Source organism: Astatotilapia calliptera, chromosome 1, assembly GCF_964374335.1.
Source record: "Astatotilapia calliptera chromosome 1, fAstCal68.1, whole genome shotgun sequence".
In the NCBI taxonomy this organism is placed as follows: domain Eukaryota; kingdom Metazoa; phylum Chordata; class Actinopteri; order Cichliformes; family Cichlidae; genus Astatotilapia; species Astatotilapia calliptera.
The window spans coordinates 37,983,020-38,001,543 of NC_137422.1; the positions used below are offsets into that span (position 1 = coordinate 37,983,020).

The 18,524-nt window shown below is 40.6% G+C and overlaps 1 protein-coding gene across 1 annotated transcript in view; it reads left to right on the forward strand.

Moving 5' to 3' along the window:
* LOC113026743 (neural-cadherin) overlaps positions 1-18,524 on the forward strand; it is a 337,047-nt gene that overhangs the window by 209,560 nt on the left and 108,963 nt on the right. Inside the window, exon 26 of the mRNA XM_026175859.2 lies at positions 2,292-2,569. Within this exon, the coding sequence (XP_026031644.2) occupies positions 2,292-2,569 (278 nt within the window). The remainder of the gene's footprint in view (positions 1-2,291; positions 2,570-18,524) is intronic.

Genomic DNA, 18,524 nt, shown 5'->3' on the forward strand with positions numbered 1-18,524 from the left:
ACACTGGAACCATTGATAAGTTCAGCTTTAATATATTTGCTACATGCCAACAGGTTCATTAAAAACATTTCCTCATGTTGATTAAAAAACCTGCATAATGTTTCCTGCAAACCAAATGAGCTTTTGCAAATTTTGTATATAGAAATTACATTTCTTATATGATTTCCTGGCAGATAGATAGGGTTGCCAAACCATGTTTGGCTAATAGTCTGTCATGATACAGTGCACAGTGACACAGACCAAGGGCACAGGAAATGGGATTCAGATATCCATAGCTATATATATGTGTGTGATCATCTATAGGCCCCTTTTATTGAGCTCTCATGCAGCCAACCTCCTTTCAAATTAATTTGCTGTAAGAATGCATATACCTTCAGCAGCATTAGATGAGAGAAACCAATGAAGAGAAGCATTTGTGTCTGAGTTGCTATGAAGTACAAAAATTAATGACACAGGTAGTTTAAATGAAAGAAGCGAGTTTTGAATGGGAGGACATTACTGCTAATGACGTCAGATGTTATGAGACATCAGTCAGAAGTATAACTGATCCATAAAACAAAATCCTTATCAAAGTTACAGTCCCTGCAGCACCGCCTGGTTAATCAGTGCGATCGATTCACACTGACTAAAGTCCAGCCTGCCTGGAATATTGAGCATAAAGCGACCCGCGTTCATATTCAGTACCATCTACCCCCAGTATGTCTGTATGTGTGTGCTCGCCCCTCTTCATGAGCACACAAATGTGTGCACAAACTCAGTTGACCTTTGTCAGCTTTACCAGTGAAAGTCGACTCATCCAAAAGCATACAAACAACATACAGTTTCCATTTAATTTTCTTTCACATCACTTTATCAAATTGCTCAACCTGGAGAGTCATAGTTTCCCCTCTGCTTCATCACCGTTTAGCCCACTTTTCCAGGAGCCAGCGCAGAAAAATAACTCAATTACTTGAACAGCCTTCGGTAATCCGAACACATTCACACACCGAGTTTGCTCTTATCAACATTGTTCCCAACTGGTTGTGCATCCAGTCAGACATCAGATGTCCAACTTACATCTACATGAAAATGAAAAAAATAACTTGATCAGAAAATTATATACAACTACAATTATTTCACTGAAAAGATTCAATCAGGACTTTTTGGTCTAGACAGTAAACATAATACACATTGAAATACTTTAACGGGTACACAGGCTGCAGCATAATTCGATCGGTTATGGCAAAAGAGTCCAAACACTTTAACATTAAAGCTGGTTTGGAATCAGTTCATTTTCTCTTGCAAGTCGAGGGATTTGCAGCCAGCGTGGCATAACAGATAAGCTTAATTTTACTCATCTGTTTCCAAGGAAATCAGTTTTTACATTCTTGATGTTTTTTATTTAAATTGGCACACAGCTCCACAAATACATCTAGCTGTCAATCAAAGTAGATTATCAGGTAATCAGGGTGCAGCTGAATGTATGAGACCCCTTCACTCATCTGGTGTTACACAGATTTTGCTTCCCGATTTGGGCTGACATCTAACGACTAAACTTGGGTTACATTTACCCGTGTAATTACTTTAATTACTTCTCACCTACATAATAGTAAGTTGTACTGAGAGCTAAAGTTTGTCAAACTAACTTTAAACTTTACTTCAAATTATAAATAGCTCACTTTATACAAAAGTTAGGCCAACATTATCCCACACACACACTCAAAGGATTTAGTCAAACCTGACCTCAGCCACATGTTATTCTTGAGTGTGACTGATGTGATCGTGGCTGCAGCTGCTTCATTGTGAAAGCTGTCAACACTGTCAGTACTTACCATACAATTTAAGCGCTTGGATGGGTGTGCAGAAAGTGCAAGCATATTCTCAGAAAAGTAGGCATATTCTGTGAGGAACTATTAAAGAGACCAAGTGGTGTTTCAGTATGTAGCTGTTAATGTTTTTGTTTTACATCGTAGATGGCAAAGTGCAGAGGTCTGGGTTCATTACCAGACAAAGGTCCATGTTACTCGTCTTTGTCCATTGATTCAGCCCAGTCGGCACTGTTTATGTGCGGGAAGTGGGTGAGGTTTTGTTGCCTCTCTAAAGCATCTCCTACCAGTTCATGTCTGTGCAAAGGGAAATGCACCCTGTTGTGCTATTTACAGACTCAGAAGTAGATGTCCAAAAAAAATCCATACCATTACGATGCCTGCTGTGCTTGGAGAGATAAAAGTTCGACTAAAATTTTACCCTGTGCTTTTACCGTGACATGACAGTCTGCCTGATAAGTGCTCTCTTTTTCTCTTTCCATCCAGCTCCAGTCTTTCCTGCAGGTCAGCGTGTTCCAGGTCCGGGTGGATGAGTGTCCCAACTCCGAGTGTGGCGGGACAGGTGGCTGCTCCAACACTTTGAACGTGCGGGACACGCCCACAGTGGTGGATTGTGGGACTATGAGTCTTGTGTCTGTGACAGTTGAATCCACAGCGGTGTGCTCCTGCCCAGGCAGAGAACAGTCCCATCAGCCTTGTGCCACATATCCCAGAAACCCCTGCTACAACGGTGGAGTGTGCGTGGACACTCAGCATGGCTACAGGTGAGTTGTTTTCCTCTGCTTTGTTTTTAATCTTCTTTTCCTACCTCATCCCAGCTGTCATTGCAATGGTCTACGAAAGGTAGACCATTGCAATGCTCCTCATATGGGATCATTACACTGCTGGGATTTCAATCTGCAGTGTTGTATAGTCTGTAGTTTACAATATTAAGTACACTGAGATTACTGATCATGTTGAAAATTAACTTCAAAATGCAACAAATTGTTCAACCTTCACAGTTTCATTATGACACTCACAAAATCTTGTTGCTGAGTGTCCTAATGTAGCAGCATACGAACTTTAGCAGGTTGTTTTTAGTTGTTTAGAAATATGTTCAGGTTAGTAATAAATTCCCTTTAATTTCACTCATTTGCAGAATTTTGCAGAAGTAAACATGATAAATTATTACATTCATGCAGTACTTGTAAAAATCGAAATGGGCTGCACAGTGTGCACATCATTACTGACCTTATACTAGTGCAATTTTTCTCCTATCACTACATTTGTGCCTAAATATAAAGTGTAATTAGATGAAAAGCTTTTCTGACTGTGCCCTGATCCATGTCACTTAATGACCTTTATTTCTCATCAATCTCAAATTTTCGTTTAGGAAGGTGGCAAAGTGAGATGTTCACTGTCATTTGGAATAACTGGAGATGTGATTTGGAAATGAAAAAAAAAACATTGTGTTTTTAAAGATTATTTTGCTGTAGAGGAGCATTTTGTTTGTTTTTATGCATGTGTATTTTCATGATATTTTTCATATTTTGCGACCAAAAGGGTTTATTGTTATTAATTTTACTGTTCATTTTCTCCTCCAGCTCACGTCCTTATATTTGTGCAGATTTTCACCGCTCTGTTGAAATGGAAATATTGATATAAAAACTACAGAGATAATGTCTCACTGTCTTTACAACATTTCAGAGGGGTAACAGAAAATGACTGACAGTAACAGAAAAATATTAATAATAAAAATAAAATAATAGTTAAAATTAGCATAGGTTTAGGGGAGCTATCAGGACAAAACCCAAAAGACGTTCTTTAAATTGTATCTTATGTCTTGTTGGGTTTTGCCAACTGCTGATACACTGTGACTAATCAAGTGCAAAGAGGTTCAGTTCTTGTTGGCGATTTTTTTTAATTGCATTGTGAAAGTTAATTATTCTTTGAAAGTTAACTTCTCAGGAAGGAAGGCCACTAACTGAACTAAATAATGATAAATCAATAAGATGCTTGCATAAAACTGCATAAAACAAAAAAAAACATGGCGATGGAGGATCAGAGTCATATATATTTGTCCAGTTGCTCTGCGGTATTCTATACATCCTCCTACTTAGGGCGATCGTGGCTCAAGAGTTGGCAGTTCGTCTTGCTCCTCCCCTTTGTGAGTGTGGACGCTTCATCTCTTTGCTCTTGAATGCTTTGCTTCTTATATTGATTTTTATTGATTTTTACGCTGATTTTTTCCCTTTTTTCCGTGTGAGCTTACCTGCGATAACTTCTGGACACTTGTAGATCATTAGGACTAGAGTGTTCTTAACAGAAACAGCAACATTTTATGGTTACCTTGTCCTCAGCGCTCCGTGTGTCTGTGGCCTAGACACAGCTGAAGCCTGATTACAGCGTCTGGGCACCGAGCAGCCTCAATAGCCTGGAAAGGTGCTAACCGCTAGGCTAACTAGCAACAAGATGCCTTCCCTCTCCACAGATGACTACCACAGCCTCCTGCAGAAGATTGCAGTACTGGAGACAAAAATTCATCGCTTAGAAGTAAACGTGGAGGTAAATGGACTGTGTGGAAATGAAACAACCTTGCCTTTGATTCAAAACAATGGCGATGAGCAAGCTAGTACACAGCTAAGGAGCACAGATAACATGACCAAGAAAGTAGACTCTGTGCATTATTATAAATCCTCAAGTGATAATCCCCCCTTAGACTGTCTTGGTGCAAAACCAAGACATAAATCATGTCTCCTGGAAGGGGGAGGACGTATCACAGGCAGGGCACAGCGAGCTGAAATCTCTGAAACCGACTGGCCTTCACTTCCTACGAGACAGAGAAGCTCTTCTACCCCTGTATACGGGAGGAAACAGGACTGGACAACCGTGAATAGGAAGGTTAACAACAAACCTCCAAAACAACTGAATGTGAAACTGCAGAACAGATTTGCTCCACTATCAAAGGACCCTGGATCTATATCGGACAACCATCCATCTAAAAGCAGCGAAATAAGGTCTGAAAATCTGTTGAAAAGTGAAAGGCCACAGGGAAAGCTAAAGGCTAGGCCTGAAACTCTGATTGTGGGTGACTCTGCCGTAAAGGATGTACAAAGGATGTGCGGTAAGAACACTAAAGTCCTCTTCTTTCCTAACGATATGGTCAACAACCTGAAGGAGAGAATTCTTCAAATTGCAGATGAATATCCAACTGTGACAAACATTGTTCTGCATACAGGGTCAAACGATGTGTCCAAACAACAGTCGGAGGTTCTGAAACGGGACTTTACTGGATTATTAAATACTGTAAACTCTCTGAATGCAGCTGTATTCATCAGTGGACCTGTACCGCCGGTCAGAGGAGGAGACGAGAGATTCAGCAGGTTGTTTACACTGAATAAATGGCTTATATCAGCATGTGCTGACCACTCAGTGCACTTTATCGACAACTTTAATATTTTTTGGGAACGCAGGCATCTGTTCAAAGCAAATGGATTTAATTTTAACAAGTCAGGGGTGAAACTGTTCACCTCCAACTTGTTTTATTCCATACGTCATCCATCCGTGCTTGGTGCCAAGGCTGAGATAAACGAGGAGTTATCTCATAAAGAGGAACAAACAGTACTCCAAGAACAGACAAAGCCCAGCAGAAACCTTGAGGAGGAGCTCCATTTGCCCCCACCCGGGAAGAGCCTCAGAAAGGAGAGACATCCATGGCATCTGAGGAAGAGCCTCAGAAAGGAGAGACATCTAAGGCAAGAAGAGGGGTCCCTATTTGCCTCCAACTCTCTCAACAACACCAACGACCAGGACAAGGGACCACGACCTTCCCCAGTCCCCCAAACCCCTGACAGGCCATCACCCTCCTCCCCCTCCCTTTCTCCCTCCTCCCCACACCTGAAATTCACTGAGGAGATGATGGAGCGGGTCAATGCTGGGCTCAGATCTACCCCCCGTCCCAATCCCTTTTTGTCCCCCATAAACCCCCCACCAGAGCGGCCAAAGGTTCGCCATCGAGCCCCACCCTCAACAGAGCAATCGAAGTCACATTGCCCAGCCTCGCCCCCCTTAGTTCCTCCTTACCACCTTCATGCTTTGTCTCCGCAGTCTGATGCGTGATGTGTGAAGGGTCCGGGCTGTGAGGATTATGGCAGTGATGACTTTTCCCAGGAGAAGCTGGGACCCTGTTTACTAGAAGGTTTTAAAATTTCTGTACTTTTAGGTGACAGGAGACATGTGGCCTGGTCAAAACACAGAGAGCTGCACTCTAAAAGATCTTTAAACATAGTAAACATACCTCGTGTGCCACAGACTGCTCCCAAACACGAGGGGACAAGTAATACCTCTAAAACACTTAAGTTGGCTTTATTAAACATTAGATCTCTAGCTGGGAAAACATTTTTAATTAATGATTTAATCACTGAGCACAGCCTTGATTTTATGTTTTTAACTGAAACTTGGTTGGACCAAAGTAACAGTGGAGCTGTTCTCATCGAGGCGACCCCTCCTAACTACAGTTTTATCAGTGAGGTCAGGGCGAGCAGGAGAGGAGGAGGGGTTGCTGTCTTATTTAATGAATCATTTCAGTGTAAGCAGCTATCTCCTGGAAGTTTTCAGTCTTTTGAATATGTGGCTTTGCAGCTGAAGGCCCCATCCAAAGTTGTGTTTCTTAATGTTTACAGGCCTCCCAAATACTGCACAGACTTTTTTAATGACCTCAGTGAACTGCTGTCTGTGATCTGTGTTGATTTTGACTGTGTAATTATTGCTGGGGATTTTAACATTCATGTGGACAACCCTCAGGACAAAGGGACTAAAGACCTGAGTAACACTCTGGGCAACTTTGGGCTGACTCAGCATGTAACAGAGGCCACACATAATAGAGGACACACTCTTGACCTACTGATCTCCAAAGGCCTGAGCATTTCAAAGGTTACTGTGTCTGATGTGGGCCTGTCTGATCATTACTGTTTTCTTTGAAAGTAAAATCTCAGCCCACATAAATATATCAACAACAGTGATCACAAAACTGTGTATAACTGAACACAGTAGTGCAATTTTTAACCAGGTCTTCCCATTAACACCTGACCTGCCCAGAGGGTCAGTCAATGAGCTCGTCAATAGCTTCAATGCTAACATGTTAAATGTAATGGACACTATTGCTCCCATTAAGGTGAAGGTTATCTCTGGAAGGAAAAAGTCTCCATGGAGAAACTCCACACTGGTGAAAAATGAAAAAAGAGAGTGTAGGAAAGCTGAGCGCAGATGGAGAAAAACAAACCTCCAGGTTCATTATGACATCTATAAAGAGAAACTTCACAATTATAATTTACAACTGAGGAATGCAAGGAGGTCCTACTTCTCTGACATCATCACTAAAAACAGCCATAATGCTCGGGTCTTATTTTCTACAGTTGACAGGCTAACAAACCCTCCTGTGCCAGTGGCAGCTGAATTTCATTCGACCATGGCCTGCAATGACTTTGCCAAATTCTTCACTGAAAAAATCCAAAAAATTAGACAAGCAATTGGTACATCAACAGCAGATCCAGGATATGTACTGTGTCCACCAAAAAACTGTTTAAACACCATGAAACAGTTTCAACCTATTAACAGCAAAGACCTGGAGGACATCTTAGGTCAACTGAACTCCTCCTCCTGCTGTTTAGATGTCCTGCCAACAAGTTTTTTCAAAAAGGTCTCAAAGACTTTGGAGTCAGACCTGTTACAGATCGTCAACTTTTCTTTATTATCAGGTGTGTTTCCAGAATCACTAAAAACTGCTGTAATCAAACCTATACTGAAAAAGGACAATCTTGACAAGACACAAATGAACAACTACAGGCCGATCTCAAATCTCCCGTTTTTAAGTAAGATCATTGAAAAAGCAGTTTCTCAACAGCTCAATTACTTCTTAAAAAAGAATAACTGCTACGATGCCTTCCAGTCAGGTTTTAGACAGAACCACAGCACTGAAACCGCTCTGACCAAAGTGTTTAATGACATATGTCTGAATACAGACAGTGGAAAAATGTCAGTCCTAGTTTTACTGGATCTCAGTGCAGCATTTGATACAGTTGACCACAACATATTACTCAAACGACTGGAGAACTGGACAGGTCTTTCAGGAACTGTACTAAACTGGTTCAAAACATACGTAGAAAACAGGAAATACTTTGTATCAATAGGTAACTTCACATCTGAGCAGACAAGTATCACATGTGGAGTTCCCCAAGGTTCCATCTTGGGACCCCTTCTGTTTAACATCTACATGCTCCCACTGGCACAGATTATAAACAACAACAAAATAAACTATCACAGCTATGCAGATGACACACAAATATATATCACAATGTCACCAGGAGACCGAGGCCCTGTACAGGCTCTTGGTAAATGCATTGAGGAAATCAATGACTGGTTGTGCCACAATTTTCTCCAGCTAAACAAAAACAAAACTGAGGTAATAGTCTTTGGCGCCAAAGAAAAACGATTACAGGTCACCAGAGAACTTCAATCTATACATCTAAAAACCACAAACCAGGCGAGAAATTTGGGTGTAGTGATGGATGCAGACCTAAACTTAGAAAAACACATTAAGACAATAACAAAGTCAGCTTACTATCACCTCAAGAATATATCAAGGATAAAAGATCTGATGTCTCAACAGGACCTGGAAAAACTAGTCCATGCATTCATCTTTAGTAGGCTTGATTACTGTAACAGCATCTTTACAGGTCTACCTAAAAAATCAGTCAGACAACTACAGCTCATTCAGAACTCTGCTGCTCAAGTCCTCACTAAGACCAAAAAAGTGGACCACATCAGTCCAGCTCTGAGGTCCTTACACTGGCTGCCTGTCCGTCAGAGGATAGACTTTAAAGTTCTGATGCTGGCCTATAAAGCTCTGAATGGTTTAGGAACAAAATACATCAGTGACCTCCTGACCCAGTATGAACCATCCAGATCCCTCAGGTCATCTGGATCCGGTCTTTTATCAGTTCCCAGAGTCAGAACCAGACACGGAGAAGCTGCATTCAGCTTTTATGCTCCTTATATCTGGAACAAACTCCCAGAAAGCCTCAGATCAGCTGAAACACTCAGTTTATTTAAATCCAGGTTGAAGACTCACCTGTTCTCAGCTGCATTTGAATAAAGCACCAAATCCACACTTTAAGCTTAAATTTCAAAACTTACATTTAACTACTGATTTTATCTACTGTTCTGATTTTATCTGTTTTGATTTTATATACTGTTTTGTTTGTTTGTTTGTTTGTTTGTTAATTAGTTAGTTAGTTTATTTGCTTGTTTTAATCAATTTTAAATCATGCTTTTTATTTGTTCTTGTTTCTAATGTCTCTGTAAAGCACTTTGAATCACCTTGTTGTTGAATTGTGCTATACAAATAAACTTGCCTTGCCTCGCCTTGTAATCGGAAGGTTGCCGGTTCGAGCCCCGGCTCGGACAGTTTCGGTCATTGTGTCCTTGGGCAAGACACTTCACCTGCCACCTACTGGTGATGGTCAGAGGGGCCGATGGCGCGACATGGCAGCCTCGCCTCTGTCAGTCTGCCCCAGGGCAGCTGTGGCTACAACTGTAGCTGCCTCCACCAGTGTGTGAGAGTGAATGAATAGTGGAATTGTAAAAGCGCTTTGAGGGTTTCAAAAAGCGCTATATAAATGCAATCCATTATTATTATTACATCCTCCTACTTGCTATATAGGCCAAACATCCTACTTATGATCTCAGAACAAGAGGACAAACAGGTTCTGGGTAAATGGTTTACCTGGTTGTTTTGATTCTGACAGTTTTCAGTCTTGTGGATTGAGGGAAATGGTGAAAAATCTTGTGCCCCTGTTTTGATGGACCAATGTTGTAAACTTCAGCAAGGAGACTTAAAGATGTAAATATTGAAACCAGCGCACAAATTGGTAGTGTCATTTTAAAAACTGATTTTTTACACGTAAATAATGCATTCAGGGGGAACTTTAGCAGCTGTGGTATATCACACCTGGGTATGCTATGTATTTATGTCAGGATGGGTTATATTAGAGACTAACTAACCACATGTGACTCACTGTGTAATTTTTTTTTAACAGGTCAAACTCTATGGCATAGGTTGTGCGGAGGTTTTGGACACACAAGCATCGAGACCTAACGCATTGTTGGTTCTGGTCTTTGAATTTGATGTTTGTTCGTTTTGTTTTTCGTTTTTTTGATCATCCCTTTCTTTAAAGCATAAAAAACTAAAGTAAAATTTCTACTGATTGGACCGTCATTATGAAGAGCTCGCATTATAAACTTTAAAGTTATCGTTTGACAGATAAGGTCGGGTCACATTGTACTTCCATGTGATTTTCAGTGACATCACAACAATGATTCTTCCAAGCATGAACTATTGGAAAGGCATTCAAGAATGACTAATCTCAGAAAATTAGAAATGCGATCACATGGCTAATACACAGGTGTGGTTGTAAGCCTCTCCACTGCTTTGCTAATCCCCCTGCTTGTTGAGGGTCAGCCTGGAGAGCAGACATCGCAGATATAAAGAAATCCCAAGCATCTCGGGTTGTCATTGAAAAGCGAGTGCACCGCAAGTAAGCCTGTTCTGAGGTTTGAATGCTCTCTCCTGGCATTGAGATCAGTCAACATCTTGTAGGGTTGGTTTATTTTTTGCCAAGGTTTTACTTCTGCCAGACATGAAGAAGTCCCAGTGCTGCAGCTTTTCTACTACCTGAACTACAGACTAAATAAGTTGTAGAGTGTGGGATGTATGGCAGGAAGTCAGGTTCCAGTTTGGCTGCTGTCTTGTCTACAAAGAAGTTGAAATGCCAAGAGAAAGACAGTGATCACTTATTACATTCAGTCAGCATAAAATCAGTAACTGATTAATTTCCAGCTTTCAGTGATGTCTTGCCACAGTGCAAGAAAACGAGCTTTTATGAGGGGAGAAGATGGAAGCTGGATGGAAATTAAAGGCTTGATAATAACCTATAAACATATGCTTTTGAGACTGTGATGGAGAGATGAAGGCAGAGCTCCTGTGGTGTGTGTATAACTACATTCACTCATTCAGTCCTGACTTTAGACGCTAAATCGCAAAGGACGGTGATTAAAAATGTAAAGGAAATTATCATATCAAAATAAACGCCTTGCCTGGTGCCACAGAAGGAAATCTTTATTTTTGCACAATGGCAGCAAATGTTCCAATAATCTCATAACTCCTGAGCTCTTAATTTAAACTCCCAGCCCTTTTCTCACTGAATTTCCCCATTAAGAGTGTGCTGTTCCTCACTGGTGGGTTGCAACAGTAGGTCATGCTGAATTAAAATGAATTTGCACATAGTATTTTTATTCATGCTAAAGGGAATTCTTGAACCTTGTAACAGCTGTTAGAACTAACATACATCTGCTGGAGGAATTTTAATTTTGAGTGGGTATGTGTTGGCAGGGTTGCCAACAGCAGCTACAGTACGAGGCAAAGAGACTTACACCGGGCATGTTTGAGGCCTTTCATTTCCTTGACCTTAATTTCTCATCTACCAGTTTGAATCTACTCTGTAATATTTTGTTATTTTTGTTATTTTTACATCATTGTTGTGGTTCTTTCTACATGTAGTTGTTTCTGTGACTGAAAAGCGTGCTTCATTGGGCCGAGATGAGGTGACTGGCTTGATCATCGAAGAATATCCCTTTTCTTTGCCTTGAGAAACTCTTGGGTTGCTTTTGCAGTATCTTTTGGCTCATTATACATTTGCACATCGTCAGATCAGTTTGGCAGCATTTGGCCCAATCTAAGCAGAGACTACAGCTCAGTACACTTCAGAAACTATCCAGCTACCATCAGCAGTTACACCATCAGTACAAACTAGTGACATAGTTCACTGGCAGCCATGTTTGACAGATGATGTGGTATGTTTAAAATCATGAGCATTTGCTTATTCCATCATTCTGGTACAACTTCATCTTAGTTTCTTCTTAACAAATGTTTTGTTAGAGCTGAGCAGCACATGTTTTCTGGTCTAATCTGCCTTCCTTCTTGACTGTAACGAGTGGTTTGCACCTTTTTGTGAGCCCTCTGTATTTCCATTCGTGAAGACGTGTCTTAAATTCTAGACTTTGACAATGATATAGTTACGTCTTCGAGCGTGTAATTAACTTGGCTAGATGTTGTAGAGAGTTTTCCTGAGCAAAGCGATCGTCCACTTTTCTTGTTCTGTAGTCTTCCAGACTTAAGATGTTGCTGAGTTGCTCAGTGCGTTCCTTCTTTTTAAGAATGTAATAGATTTTATTTTGACGCTCCTAAAGCTCTTACTCTCGCTTTGATAGGTTTAATTGGTTTTTTCAGCCTAATGACAGCCTCGTTCATTTGCATTGACCTCTCTTTGGGCCTCATATTGACAGTTCTGGTGAACGGTTGCCAAATGCAAGTTCAACATTTAACATCAACTTCAGGTCTTTTGTCATCTTAATTTGTTATGGATTAACAAGAGAACCAACCTCACTTAGCCATAAATCTCCTTTTCAGTCAATTGTGGGGGCCGAGTATAAAAATGTCTGTTTTCCTTAACAGTTGACACAAAATTTGTGTTGAATTCCTTGAATTTAAGCTGAAAGTCTTCAGTCACATCTTGATTATCAACTGTGGAGCTCAACCACAACCAGATCTCACTTTGGCCCAGGTGGACCTTGTCTGTCAAAACTATAATATTAGTGTTTTTCCTAAACATGCTTAGCGATTATGTGGTATATGCAGAGAAAAATGTTATATAGACTAAGGTGGATGTGAAAAGTGATCTAGATTGTTAGAACTCTGTTGTTTTTGACTGCTCCCTAATTGGTGGGGCATCATGCTGTTACCTGGGTACTACACCACGGAGCTTAAGTGGAGCAACGAACAATGATGTGTCAAGGTTTCTTGTTAATTAAGCAAAGTCTGTGAACTCGTTCAGGCTGGCAACTCTGCCAAACACACTAATATTCCTCACTCTTCATGTCATATGTCAAGCACACCCCTCCCACCTTGCATCGCCTTTCAACCCCTCCACTACCCCAACACCCACTTGTACCTTCCAGAGGGGATATTTACTCATCATTCCCCCAATTTATATGGACTATATTTGCAGTGAGTGATGAGCTCAGAGCTTTTACAGCAAACTCAAACTGCATCCTCCTGCTCTAATAATTAGTTATCTAAAACACGAGTTGTCTGAGTGAACTGTTATTACTGATGTGCCACCCAATTTGCTATCAGTGATTCTTTGGCAGAAAAATAATCTCTACCAACACTTCACTTTTACATTGCAGAGCACGATTAAGGCATATTAGCCTGTCAAAACCTTCCTTGATGGCTCTGCCATGTGATCAGGTACAAGACTACAGTTTTTCTAAAAGTTTTGCTCTCTTTATCCGTGCTTTCAGCCTGCTTTAAGCAATCACACTGTATTGAACTGCTCATTTTCTCTAAATATTCATACGCTTCCCACACACTTTCTAAATATCCTGCTATATTCTTGGGTTTAAAGAATTTGAGTGAAAAGGACTTGGGACAGCAGGAGACAGTTTGACAATTTCGACTACACAAAATAACCTTATTAGCACCAAAAGGCTCCAACATGACGCTCTAGTCTGTATGTGTCTGTCTTGCTTGCGGCAACAGTTCAACACTTGAATGACTGCTGCATTCATCCTTTCATACAAATGTCAGCGCCCAGCTATACAGCATCTAATTTTGCATACGGGCACTCACAGCAACAGCAAAATGGAAATCATCCAGACTTGAGCACGAGTAGCAATTGGAGTAAGACAGGAAATGATGTGAAAATGGAGCAATGGTTTTCTGTTTTGACGTGTTGACAGGGAAGCCACTGTCATGGGATGACACCACAATGTCAAGCAGATGTACAAGGGATAAGGTGATGGGAGATTGCTTGAAATTCCATCTGTCTGGGTGAGATAAATCTTCCACACCTTCTGTTCCATAACTGTTAAGATGGGTCAGAATCAGAGGACAAATTTCCCCATGAGGAATATTAAAATATACCTCAAATGAAACCCTGGGTGAATGCGTGGACATCTTAAGAATTTAGAGTTCATTAAACTGCCTTTCTCTTATCAGAAGGTTTTATAATATGACCATTTAATCCAAAGCCCGAGTATGTGACAATAAAAAACAACTAACCCACACTGAATATACTTGAGCTTGAGTTTTTCAAATATAGAATCACTTTCTCAAATTTAGCATAAACCGCCATGTTTTGCTACATTTTGGTTAATAATATTTCGTTTATACTACTTCCCTACATGTTTAGAGGTTTAGCTATGTGGCCTTTCCCCAAGCCACAAGAAAAAACGATTTTCAGAGTATTTTTGCGGAGCACCAGCTCCTGTGTGCTCCTGCATTGCTTGCCGTTATAAATAGAAACAAACCTTTCACAACCTCCTGCTAGATGAAAGATCTTGCATGTTAGCTGTCACATGCTGCCAGTTCTTGTTTCGAATCCCCAGCAAACAAGTGAACTGAAGGAGAGGGTCTTCATTAGCATAAATCACTCTGTAAACAAGGCCAAAAGCAGGGCGAGAACATTTCAGCAAATCCTTTCAACTACAAACACCGATGACGAAATAAGCTCGTTGGTGCGTCTGTGGTAGAAGAAACATGATGACCCTGTTTAAACTTCAAGTAATTCAGCCTGATGCCGTGCGTAGCCTCAGACTCGACTCTTTAATGGTGGAAGTGAAGAGCTATGTGCAACCAATTAAATACAACACCAGTGTGTGCCTAAGATTTTATCACTGTCTCATCTGTGCCTCCGTGCAGACTTTGAGTTTTGTGATGAAATTAGCAGTCAGTTCGCGCTGTTGACCTCTGTAATGGTTAGATGTTAACAAAATAAGTCACATCTAATTGTTTATCAAGGGTTAAAATGATGTCAGCAGCAGACTCCTCCTGGCACATGCTTGTTGTGTTACCATATTCCACAAGCAAAGGTGCAGCACATCAGAAAGGATAATGAATGTTGCGCTTCAGTGTGTTTTTTATTCACTATGCTGGAGTGATAATTAGGAGCAGGAATTTCCAGCAAAAATACTATACACTTTTAATTCATTGTTGCTATTCTTCAAAAGTCACATCCATCCATCTTCTCTGGCTTACTCGAAGTTGAATTATAGTAGTAAGAAATAATCAGGATATTTCCGATGTCTATTTGACCAGCAGGTCCTCGTGTATGATCCAGAGTGGATTCCAGGTGGGGTGAGATTAATAATCATGGCAACAAGTAGTAGGTGTACACCAGGATCTCCTCCAAGTTGGGTGCATTCGGAAACTCTCCAGGAGAAATGCACAACCTGATCAGATGGCCAGACCACCTCAGCGGACTCTGTTTGATGGGAATGAGCAGTAGCTCTTCTCATCGCAATGACTGGAAAATCAAACCTTTTCCGTCTGCCTCACCTCTCTGCTCACATTAGCTCACATGCATTACTGCTACACTCTTCCTGTCGCTAGTCGACAACATCCCAGAGACTCTAAAACTTTTTCTCTTCGGTCAGCAGCTCTTACCCAACTTAGTGGGAGCAGCCACAGTTTTCCAGTAGCCTCAGAGGTGAAAACTACCATTCTGACTGTTGCACACTTGGCCACAGACTTTCCTGTCGTATGCTAAAGATCATGTTTTGATGAAGCAAAGTGGAATCACGCCCATGAATACTACAAAATAAATACTTTGGTTTTAGTCTTATATAGAGAGCTTAATTCTAACAGCTGACAGTGCTATAGAATAAAATTATAATGATCAGCAAAATAGATTACAGATGTTGCATTCTGGGTAGAATATCTGTCTTGCACACTGATGACATACATATGTGCATGCATTTGACCTTTGGACATCACATAAAACAAAACCATAGCAGCTGCTGTTACACATGTTCTCTGCTTTAGAAAAACACAACACAAATATTCAGGTACAGCCATATGAAAACACACAAATCTATGTGCTCTGAACATATGTGACGGCAGACGAACATAAAGCCTCATCACACACGTGTCCTCTAAGCTTTCTTGCTGTGATTTGTGGAAGTTAATTTTACCCTTCAGCTTCATTTAATTAGAAGCAGCGAGTGAAAAGGGCAGGATTTGAGTCTGGCTGGCTCGAGCCAGCATGTAATGTGGCTCACCGCTGGACCCGAGCAGGATGCCTGGCTGGATCCCTGTTAGGCGTAATCCCTGGATTACTCACATGCACACAGACACGCACACACGCTTACACAATTATTAGCTATTCCTCTCACTCTTAGTGTTAATCTAATCCACAAATAATGCTGCAACCACTCACATATGAAGAAACCTGTATTTTTACTGCTCAAACAAATAGCTTTGTCTTGTGGGTCAAAAACAATCAAATTAAGGTTTTAATCAGGTTCATTAAGAATCAAAACATTTTCTGATATTACTTTTTTAATGCCTGGCTGCAGGTATCCAATCTTTGGCCAGGTCCAAACCAAAGCATCACTGAACACTGATTTTTTTATTTGTACTGTTATCACACAGCAAGAAAGTTCCTGGTTCAGTAGCAGTTGGATATATTTTCTTTCATGCATCACTTTTGTAATATTCCAATGAGTTTCCAATCCTTTAAAATACAAACAAATGATCAATGTTGCAGAATTGCATAGATTCAAACATTAAGCATTCACTGTAATCTTTCAAAATCTCTGAAACTCAAGAGAACCTGTCTGGGAGGGTATACTGTAGGTTCCTTGAGTAATCCCGGTTCTCAGAGTAGTACGAGTGAGATGTCATGCTATGGGATATGCCTGTTTATTCCATTTAGCTCATCATCAGTCCTGATTGGCTGGTGAGTGCGATGACCAGAACAGGCAGAACCCCCACTCTTAGGTAGTTACTATGTTACTATGAAGACATTATTCAAGATAAGCACCTCTTCTCACTTTGCCCAGCAAGATTTAGTCAGTTTGATTAGTCAGACATCTCACTCGTGCTGGTCTGAGAACCGGGGTTATGCAAGTAACCTAACATTTTCATTCCTAGCATTGTTTCAGTGTCTTACTAAGAGATATGGAAATGAGACAAAAGAGACAAACAGGTCACAGCTTCTGCAAACTTAATCTTCAGATGAAGTAAAAGGAGGTGTGGAGCATGTTGTCAAGATTTTAGGCATGCATGAACCAACCATCTTAGGTGCAGAGACTGGCCTGGGCTTCAGTGACACCACAGCCTGCATAAGTGCCTGAATATCACTGACATGTAGTATGCCAGAGGCGATTTAAAACACATTTCAAAACTGATTATTTGAAGCTTTAGCCATATGAGAGTCTGTCATTGTCATGGTGTATAAGACAAATAATACAGTGAAGCATAAAAGGTTCAGCTTTTCAGATTGCAATCACAATAAAAGGGTTTAAATTATTGCCCACAGATCTGGGTTTGCATTGCGTTATTCACATCAGCTGTAGATGCCAAGAAGTTCACAGCTTCTTTAGAGAGCTTATAAACATGATTTCAGTCATGTTTGAAAGCTGAACAACAACAACAAATCTTTAATTCTCACCTGATTTGCAGTCACAAAAAGTCCACCATATTTAACGTTTCATATCACATCTTCTTGCATTTTTTATTTTTTTATTTTTTTGGGCTCCCCTTCACACATATACTGTCAGAAAAAACACGTTTCCTCAAACTATCTCTTATTATTTCTTATTGTCTTCAGATGATAACCTTTGACATACTGACATGCAGTAAAATTAAGAGTTATACACGACAATTCGAGCAGTCACGAGGGGTCACTGAAAGGTTCAAGAACAGTTTTGTATTCCACAAGCTGTGAACTGTCTGAATACATATGGGATTCAGGAAGCACTCTCCACAAGCATCATCAATACACCAAATGAGAAAATATCTAATGTTGTTTGTTCCTCCAGTAATGTTCCACACGTCGATTTTCCTCCTGTGTACATTTGTGTTGAAGCGTAGCAGCACTGACTGCTTGATGAGCTGTGTATACCTTTTTATAGTTGTGCTTCGTTAGGCTTGTGCTTTCCCACTCTGGACATATTATGGACTTATAGAACTTTCAGTTGAGTAAACGTGCTTTACATCCAAACCTGGATACATAATTCATGTTCTATGAATAAACATACTTCAATCAAGTGTAAACAACACGTTTCCTGGTATTCTGGAGACTTTTAGACTTGGCAAAGACGACCTTTTGTAACTGTGATGCACATGTAGACTTTCTATTTGGTGTAACAGTGGATCTGTCATAAGGCTGAGGGGAGTGAGCAAGAACTGTTCCATAACTTGGTGATCAAGGCTTAAAACTGAGTGCATGATTAAATGCTGGCTCTAAAGTAACACGTTCTGCATCTGTTTTATGAAAACTGAATGCAAGCCAAAGCGGAAATGCAGGAATTGCTTCTTTGTGAAGTATCAGCCAAATAGATGACAGAGAGAGAACAAGGCAAAGCAGCTGAAGCTGGCAACCCAGAGATGCAGATGATTGTCGCATTTTCAATCACGTTAGAGTACCTGAGCTCTGTAACATCTGATGTGTGATTCTGCTGGTTCAGAAGTGGGAGCAGCAAGACAGTGGATGTCAGGAAATGAAGATAGAAAGGAGAAGAGAATAGAAAGGAAAAGGGGGATTTGGGAAAGGCTGGGGAAATGAGACAGAGTTGGATAAAGGTGAAGGGAATTAGGGGGAAATGGGAACACATGAGAGA